The 9,658-nt window shown below is 40.6% G+C and overlaps 1 protein-coding gene across 1 annotated transcript in view; it reads right to left on the minus strand.

Moving 5' to 3' along the window:
• Positions 1-251, minus strand: part of CHRFAM7A (CHRNA7 (cholinergic receptor, nicotinic, alpha 7, exons 5-10) and FAM7A (family with sequence similarity 7A, exons A-E) fusion) — a 42,561-nt gene extending 42,310 nt beyond the window's left edge. The window contains exon 1 of the mRNA XM_010572269.1: positions 31-251. Within this exon, the coding sequence (XP_010570571.1) occupies positions 31-251 (221 nt within the window). The remainder of the gene's footprint in view (positions 1-30) is intronic.
• Positions 252-9,658: the final 9,407 nt, after the last annotated feature.

The raw sequence follows: 9,658 nt of genomic DNA on the forward strand, positions 1-9,658 counted from the left end.
GCGGGGTGCCGGCCCTCCTTCCCTCCCCGCCCGACGGAGTCGCGAAGAGCGAAGGCTGCTCCGGGCGGGGCCGGGAGGCAGCCCTGCCCGCCCGCCCAGCTCCCCCGCAGGGCAGCCGGCGTGCCCGGGTGCGGCGGCGGGACGCCCTGCCCGCGCCAGCCGAAAAGCCGGAGGGCGTCAGGTCCCTGAGGGCCTCGGAGCTGCCCTCCCGGCTCCCCTCCCCTCCTCGGCCCGGGCGCTCGGTCCTTCATTTGCCGTCGGCAGCGGCTGCCGCCGTGGAAGGCACGAACTAGCCCCCAGGGCAGCGATAGCCGCTGCCTGGGGCGAGCCGGGCAGCGGGAGGGGAAGGCAGCCAGGGTGGGGGTCCAGGGCAGGGCCAGTCCCTGCTGGCCTTAGCCGGGAATCTGGCTTCGGGCACGTTTTGGGGAGGAGGAGGGAGATGGGCAAAATGGTGTTGTTGCACACGTGGCTGTTAAATCCCCAGCAGAGATGCGGGGCTGGGGGCTCAGGTGCTGGATGTTTTTGTCTAGGCATGGGAAAACCAACCGTGGCTGAGGGGCGTTGTGTTTCGTGCTCAACAAACACACGACAGTAAAATGGTGCCTGAGCTCCTGCCCGGTGTAGGTGTAATGCAGCACAGTTGGAAAGCGGGCTTAGAAGATTCAACGCATTTTGTTCATTGCCGGGTTCCCATTCGCAACTTTAAGCATGTCTTTGTGCTAGCCAGGCATGGGTTATTTCTTTCAGTCCAAATCCCTCCACTTCAAATCCAATTGCTGCATTAAGTGTATGTCTTAGCTCCATTTAAAGGAGAATGGTATTGAAGAGTGTCCTCATTTGCAAGGAGTGACTAAATGCTTGTTTTTCAAATAACCCAACAAACAGCAGTTTATTAGTCCATGTTAATTCTCAACTTTAAAAATCCAGGTAATCTGTCTTGGCTGAAGCGCTGACCTAATTTATGTAGCCACTTTTAAAATATTTTTAAATGTTGAGCACAGGACCAGACGAAACTGGGGGCAACCCGAGTAGCCCAGCACATTGATGCATCATGTGTTTCAGCCATAACATACAGGGGGACTGAAACATTCCCCTTTTCAAATGAGCCAACATGCCGAACAGCTTTACCAAGGGGTAGTGGAAATCAGCCAGTGGCAATGGTAACTCCCCAAAAGCCAAGCCATAGCTGATACAGGGGCATACACTGTCAAAGTTCTCGGTTTTGTTTTTTTTTTTAACAATCCATCTAGCTTGACTTTATTATTTCCCTTTTTTGTTTCATGGTGGTATTTTTTTTTCTGTGAGATCTTGACCTTTTTGGACCAGCTAGCAGACAGGAGCGAGTTGCTAGGGAGCTCTGTGTTATTCGCAGAGAAACCAAGTGTTACTATCCATTTGTACCTCAACCCTCCCATGGCAGTGCTCTTAGTACCCAGATTTTTTCCTTGTCGCATTTTGGGAAGGGAGCTCATTCTCTTTCCTCCCGCTTCTGTTATCCACTGCTGTTTTGGCACAGGTGCCCCAGATCTTTCTGGGTGTACAGTAAACAGCATGGATTGTTCAGGCAAGAAATCTGGAGAGGAAATCTACAGTTCATGGCTGACCTCTACTGTTGGCTCATTTTTTTGCTCTGCACGTTGCTTTGTTGACAACTGCCTCACCCCGGATGGTGAAGGCAGGGTCAGCAATGAAAGCACTGTAGAAGCAAGCACAGCTCAAGGTCCTCAGCGCTCTGCTATGGGACTCAAAAGGTAAACCCTTCAGGGGATGGTGCTGAAACCCCAAACTCCAGTAGTATAAGCACTGAAAGAATAATTTGTGACTATTTTTTTGATAAATCTTGACTTATTTTTTGTTTGTAGCGGCCTCGTTTGGTTTTGATGTTAGCAAATTAAATTTTATAGGCACTTCAGAAGTTCTCTTTAGCTATTCTTTAAGAGCAATCAGCAGCCCAACTCCTTGATTAAACTGTGTTCAATCAGATGTATTCCTTCTAAAGTGTTTACCTTTCTAGTCAGAGATTCTGGTGTGAATGTACACAAATGGCAGGAAGGGGTTACTTTGGCTTTTTGTAGACATCCTGGCTAATAAAAGTTAATTTCACAAATATTTATATGGGTTGATTGTCTAGATACCAGCAAAGATTGATTTAACAAACACTGTACTGAAGTCCTCCTAAAGCCTTCATTTACGGCACAAGTTATTTTCATAGAAGCCTGTCGTTCAACTTAAAAGTAAGCTGTACGGCCTCTGGCCAGCAGAGGCTCTTTTCTTTGCCTCCAATGCCCACCAGAGGTAAGACCCACTCTTCTCTGAGCTTTAGTTCTTCTTTCTGTTGTATACTATCCAGCCAGGTGATTTGGAGGGAGCTGTTTCCCCCCCCCAGATAACAATAAAAAATAATAATTCCCCTCCCCACTGTCTTTAGACACAGTGATGAATGCAAGTTCATTTTACAATTATGGGCTGCAGAAATTATTGTGGGTCGCCCAGCCCACCTCCCACAGTTGGGTGTTTGCTCTTATAATATAAACAAGCCCTTAATATCAGTTCGTTTCTCATATACATTGGACATAATTAGGCACGGCCAATTGCATGTCTGCCTATTTGTGAATACCCAATATATTCATGGTGATAACAGTATGCACAGATCATACATCTTCACATGAAGGTCAGACATAGGAAAATTTTTGTAGTGATAGTATGTATCTAATACCAGCATGCCGTCTATTGTTCCTTTATCAGGTAAACAAAGAACTAAATAGACCCTTGTACAAAAGGCCAAAGTCCTCACTCAAGTACTATTTCAGATCTATTTTGAGAGTCTGAGTGAGGCATGGAGCTATTAGAGAAACAGCTACAGGATTCTGAGTTAATGTGTCTGTAGAAAAGACCCTTATAGCAATTGTAAGGTGTTTGTTTATACCCAAAGAGTATCTTCCTAGTTTCATTTATAAGGCTAATCTCATACATTGGTCAGTTAAAAGAGCCAAGGACTGAAGAACGTTCGGAATGACTCATGCAGTCATTACAAGATGTTGCAGTTGTCCAGGGGTTATAATATCCCCGAGCGTGAGGAATATCCTCTTTTTCTCTTTGCACAGATTTGCAGATGAGCAAAAGCGTGCAGCTTCCTAATGTGACAGAAGATGATAAGGTAGTCCTGAGATTAGGCTGATAGTGAAGTGACCATCTTATACTGTATAACAACTAAAGTGACTGCAGCACTTTCTGACTTTGAGCTAATTATTGTGCAACTGCAATGAGCCGGGACTTCCATATCAGAAAACAAAATCTGCTTTTCCTTCTTTTCAGAGAAGAAAGTAGAATAGGCTAGGATTTTAAATGGTAACTTACAGCATATGTTAGATCAGACTTGCCCACATTTATTTGAGTGTTACTCGAATTAAATTACCTCTTTAATTGCTACCTTTTTTTTTTTAATTTTTAGGTAGCCTTAGTAATTGCATCTCATGTTATTAGTTATTCTATGTTTTTCGTTTTGCACAACTAGTGGTCTCAGTGATGGAGAATAGATATGTGATGACCTTGATTTTTTCCTGTAAAACGTCCTGAATATTGCTTCTTCCTTGCAAGAGGTAGCAGGTAGTGTTGATGTTGAGTTTTCTACTGAAGGACAAATTAATGATCTGAAATCTGGTTAATTTTGTGATTAAACTTTATAGTCTATACATCCAGTCTCGAACACAGGTTCACAAAGAACCAGAGCAAAGATAATCTCTTTCCAAATTCTTAGCTCCTACACCAGTATGTGATTTCCAGAAAATGATCCATTCCCCAAATGGTCTTTTGTTGGGAAGGTTAAAGAAGAGCACAAGCTGTTCCATTGTTTAAAAATAACAAAGCTGCTGCCCTCCCACTTTGTAAAAAGTAACTACAGAGAGTGCATTTCTGAACGGTGCTCAGATGTGAAGAATAAGGATTTGTAAAATTTGCCTAATGAATTTGCATAACTAACGGATAGGTCCCATGGTCATTTCTATAATGCCAACATCTTTCAAAATTTGTTCTTGTCTTTTATTACTGTTAGCATTCACTCACATTAAAGTGTGAGCATAGTTATTAAACAACAGTGGCAACACCACTGTGGTATTGTGAATGAAATATCTCAAATGAAATAACTGCAGAGTTTTCTCAGCATATCTACCCTACAGGTGCTTTTCTCTGACAAAAAAATATCACAGGTTTTCATTGATGTCATGCTTAGCACATTTCCACTTTGATTTCTATATAAGGAATTACTTGTTCCTCTCATTTCAGCCTCTATCAGGTCCTTCTGAGTCATTTTGTAATTCTAGGGCTTGGTGTTCGTTTCTCACTGACACAGAATTCACAGCATTACAGAATCACTTTGCCATCTTTTTGCATGAGTGTGAACAACAGAAAGTTGGCAAAACTGCTTTTCTTCACCCTGGCTGATTTTAAATAACTACATAATTTAGAGTTCATGGAAGTTAATTAAAGTTGACAAGAAATCTGCATTTTAGGCCTGCAGCTTTAACAGCTCCTCATCTATAAGCATCTGAAGATCAACCTTATTTATCTTGTCCTAAAGCAACACACTAGAAATTTTTCTTTGTTGAAAAAATTACCATCTGCTACAATTTAAATAACTAACATGAATCCCACAAAAATGGTCATTTGATCTGTAAAGACTGTGCTAATAAGGCCTTTGACCATAAAGCTAAGCTCGAATCATTTCAAAGACAGAAGTGTTTCAAACGTGACTTTTTTTCCTGGCAATGCTAAATAATGTTGCATCAAAACTGAGAGCAAATTCATTTAAACTTTGGAGTTATAGTTGAGGCAGGGGATATGAAACAGGTCAGTCTTACAAAGCCAAATTTCTACAGATAAGATTTCTAAAAAGAAAAGCAATCAGGGTGCACTGTTCTGCTAAAGAATACTGAATTTTGTCCTTTAGAATTCCAATGGTTAAGTTTCAGTTCATCAAATACATACATTTTTAATATGGCTAAGGGGAGAATGAATTTTTTTTTATTTTCTTAGGTCTCTGCATTTTGTCTTGGAATGCATGGATTGCAAATTTACAGCTGTATTTCTTACATTGTATAAAACCAGCATTCCTTAATAATCCCTCCCAGCTTCTCCTGCAAAGTCTCGGTATCGCTACTAAAGTAAATCAGTCCAGTCTATGTATGATTTATTTTCACTAATCTCTGGTGAAGGTGAAGTTGATGTTTTTCAAGCACGTGGAACAACAAACATCATGTATCATCTTCTATTTTAAATGAGATCCTGTCCTTTCTGTATAATTGCATCCTTCATACTAGCACAGCGCACTGATACCAACAAGAGGCTATGAAGGGGCAAATGCCATGGTGGGTTGCTAGGGACAGGAGAGGAATTCATCGCTCTCGGCTCTGTGGCATGGCAGCCGGTCACAGCTCAGTGAAAAATGCTGCTTGTCTCCAAACAGCTGGTGACAGCTCCTTCAAGGAAAGTGTCGCAAATGGTAGCATTCAGAGAATGGAAGCAAAAATGAATAATTTTTGTTGTCAGAATACAGCATATTTGGAGGCCGTGAATCCTTTGGAGACAGGGAGATTTTCAAAATGAGATTCCGCACTGGACTCGAAGGAACTCTCAAGGCAGCTACCAGATTGTTTCACCACTGAAGAGCTGTGGACCTCCTGAGGGAGGAACTGAAACTACTTTAAATACATGTTTTGATGGAAAATTCACTGCAAGATCTAGATCACTAGATGTGATCTATTTCATCTGGATACCTTTCCACAGAGAAATACAGGCTTAGGTACTGCTTATCCAAAGTGATGAAGAAGACCGGTTGTGGTTTTGCCGTGTCCAGGAACGCGGGCCAGGTTCTTCCTCACAGGCAAGACAGCACAGAGCAGACCGTGCTCTGACTTCCCAAACATGGCAACTGTAAGCAGCAGAATGCGCCTGCTGGCTCCCAGGCCTGCCAAAATGGCCAAGTGTGTGGGAGTAGTGGGTCCTTCTTCCAGCTGGACTTCTGATGTTATTGTTTGTGACAAAGCCAGCGGGACTTTTCCCTACTCATTCCTGGTTTGAAGTGGGTGTACTAAGTACCAGTAGCATCAATCATGAAGCAGAGGAGTGCACTCTAGCTCTTGTAAATGAACGTGAAAAAGCAAGTCTAAAGCCCTGTGTATCAGCCCCCAGTACCCGGCACTTGACTAAAATGAGGCCTTGCTGAACAGCTAGTGCCAGAGAGCGGGGTTGGTCACCAGAGTGGGGATGGCATATTCGTGTGAACAGATGTCTTATAATCAGATATTTAAGTAATACATAGAAAATATAGCCCTCAGTCATATGTGAGTCATCTCCTCAGCACTGAAGAACCTGGCAGAATAAGTGACTGACTAATGGTTCCAGCATAGATGTCTGAAGTAACTATTTCATGAGCAAGCTGTTTGGTAGCAATGAAAATAGGCACATGCACAGAGGAAAGACTTTTCCAGCAATAAACCTGCCTTTGATTTTAGTGATAGTTCTCAAAATAAAACTTCACTGTTTTCCAGTAACATCAAAAGGGTTTTGTTAGTCATGAGTGAATGCAAATTGCTTTCAGTGTGTTTTTCTTGAACTAGATTTAAAAGACCACAGCTAGTTCATACAGTTATTATGGACAATTTTTTCTAAAACTTCCTTTTAATAGAACAGAGAGGATGAAAAAAGGAGAATGGGTCCATAAAGTAGAGAGAGGGAGGAACTGCCTCATTTTTTTCAGTGATTTTAATTAGGTTGGAGGATTTTTCAAGCTTGGATAAGCTTTCAGGTATTTCCTTTAGCATTTGTTTTGCAGGAAGAATTTTAGACCACTGGATGTTTTAATGACTAATTATAAGATAAAAGATATGATAAAAATAAAGTAAAAACCTGACCTAAAAGTTGTCTACCAATTAGACCAACATACTTGGAATGTCTTCTTACGTTCAGAGATAATCTTACTTCACACAGCTCTAGGACTTTCTTCTTCTGCATGTCTTGCTAGCACAGCTACAAGAAACCAAATCCCTCATTTTATAACTCTATTGGTATTGAATTTGATCCATTTGGTATGTTATTAGAGCATTAGAAAAATTTTCACCGTTACTTGAGCAAGGCAAATAAAGCAAGAAATTTGAGCTTATTGAAAGCTTTCTATTTTCATATTTCAAGTTAATTTTTTTAACCGGAGATGTTTGGATACCCAGACTTTACACTTCCAGAGATTTGTCTATTTTTGCTCAATACATAGAATGTCTACCTAACTAAAACAGCATTTCTTCTTTTGCTAATTTACATAAGTGAATCTAATTTTTAATTGAAGCTATTGCTCCTAATAAATCCTCTGGGATGCCTGAATAAAAATGCCATGGGTCTCTTTAATGGCTGTAATTCAAGGCTATCTTTTTATCACGGTCAAAATTGTTACTCTGGATTTCCACTTAATTGTGAAGATAATGCAGTGTGGCAGGTCAGAGGCAACAATGACATTGCTAATGCCAGGCTGCAAGGATAGCTTGTAAGTAGCTGAGATGGCTTGAATATTTTAAGTAATGACTTAATTTATCAGTTTGCTGCTGCATTGTCTGCGGTACTGATTTTTATAACCCAAACATTTCAATATTTTCACAGGATGATGATCAGAAGATAGAATATGTTAATAGTAGTACAGCTTTCAAAACCACTGCAGTGATTTAGAGCCTATGTCATACTTTTTAAAGAGATTCTGATCACCTGGGAGCTTAAGTCTTATGGGAAGCCAATGAGTTTATGTGCCTAAGAGCAGGTTTTCTAAGCAGGCAGCTGCATTTTATTCTTAGGAATAAAATAAATAATAAATCACCAGAATGTTTTTGAAAATTTTACCCTATCATTTGTTTTAATATTTAAAGTACAAATATTGTGCCTCAAACTCATTTAAACTGTTGATTTTGAAAGTTGTGAATGTCAAAGCCCAGAAGTCCCCAATTAAACATGTTAAAAGAACACAGTTTCCCCAAATTTCTCTCACAGAATGGAGATTAGCTGAACGTGTCTTATGTAAGCCAAGCACAGGTGCTAACTTCCTGCGGATTGCTTTAGGGTATTTTGTGACAGAGGACTGGTAACTAACTTGTCAGCATGATCCTGATAGTTCACTGAACAGCAGTTTGGCAGTCGCACGCTTTTCCTCACCGTTGACCTGGTTTGAAGTTGAGTCACTCCAGTAAATCATTCTGTTTCTCTAATCGGTTCTGAGCTGCTGCTTTTTTATCCCCGTGTAGCAGTTTGTTTGATTTGTGCATTGCCAGATTCAGCCCCAAATTCCAGTTTCATTGTCTCATTTTTCTTGTTTTTAGGAGGGAGTGGCAAGATTCCTTTGAGAAGGAGGAAATAGAGTTGTTCTGTGAATGTGGAAGTGCCCAAGTGATAAAGAGCAGATAGGGTTCCCACCTGAAGAAGACTGACTGGGTTTTAAGATTAAGGACAGGAACAGGAGACAGAGGTGCTCTCTTGAGAGCATTGGCTTTATTAGAGTGGTAGCTCTCTCTGTGTCTATATATTTAATTTTTTTCCCCTTTTTGAATTGAACTGGTATCTGCTTAGCTAATATGGCTTACCTTTAGTGGAAGGATCAATTGAATTTTGGATGAAATTTTAATAGGACATTTGCTTTGTTATAAAGTAAGTAATTGTAGACCTGCTGGTTTGGGATTTTTTTCTCTTTCCTTTTAATGAAGTCTGCGGATTCACAGAGCATCTTGCTGTTGGTGCTATCACACATTCAGGTTAATTATTTAAGAAATTTACTTCTGTAATTCATGATCCAGTGAGGTTTATTGACACATTTTCAATGCATCCAGTTTCTTCAACAGGGACTGCATAGACCATGAAGAAAACAAGAATATCATTGTCAAACTGATGAGGCTGAGACACAATGCAAGTTGAAAGATGACAGCCAACTAAGTTTCAAATTTTTCTCTTTGAACATCTTGCTAGAGCCACATGATTCTAGAGAGTCTTCCTTTATGAAAATTTCATTAAATTCAAACAAAATAGGATTAAAACAAAGTATGGTAAAATATTCAGCAGAGATCTGCTTCTGAATCTCCACTTTCTTAGGCCTGCAGGGCTTAACTGCATCTTTCCAGTGTTACCTTGAGCTATGTAATTTAACTGAAAGTCCATTGCTTTAATAACCAGGAGCTAATGAAAGGAACCCAGATTCATACAAAGCTGTGGGACTAACCTGCAGGGTCCCCAGTTTAATTCAGTTGCCTAGTAGGTACGTGTGGAAAACTTGGAGTGGGCTCTATGAAGAGCAGTATGTGGGTAGAGAGCCACCCAAGGCAAAGTGGTGAAGAAATACTGGGAATACATGCAGGGCTTAAATGTGTTTTTCTCTCTCAATGTGTGCTAAATGCATCCATGTCCTATCTGTCTGGAGTACCTTATAGAAAAGAATTCAAAATTTATTAAGAAAAAATTAGTATGATCATTTAAATTGATACCTGTATTACTGGTGGAATTGAGTCTTAATTACAAAGCATGTTTATGTGTATGACATAAACCATCACTAGTTAAAGTAAATGATGCCATTACTAAGGCAGTAATATCTTTTCTGTTATTTCAGACTGCAGATTGTCATATGTAGAATCATTTTCCT

The sequence above is a fragment of the Haliaeetus leucocephalus genome, unplaced genomic scaffold (assembly GCF_000737465.1).
Source record: "Haliaeetus leucocephalus isolate CR32 unplaced genomic scaffold, Haliaeetus_leucocephalus-4.0 Scaffold339, whole genome shotgun sequence".
In the NCBI taxonomy this organism is placed as follows: Eukaryota; Metazoa; Chordata; class Aves; order Accipitriformes; family Accipitridae; genus Haliaeetus; species Haliaeetus leucocephalus.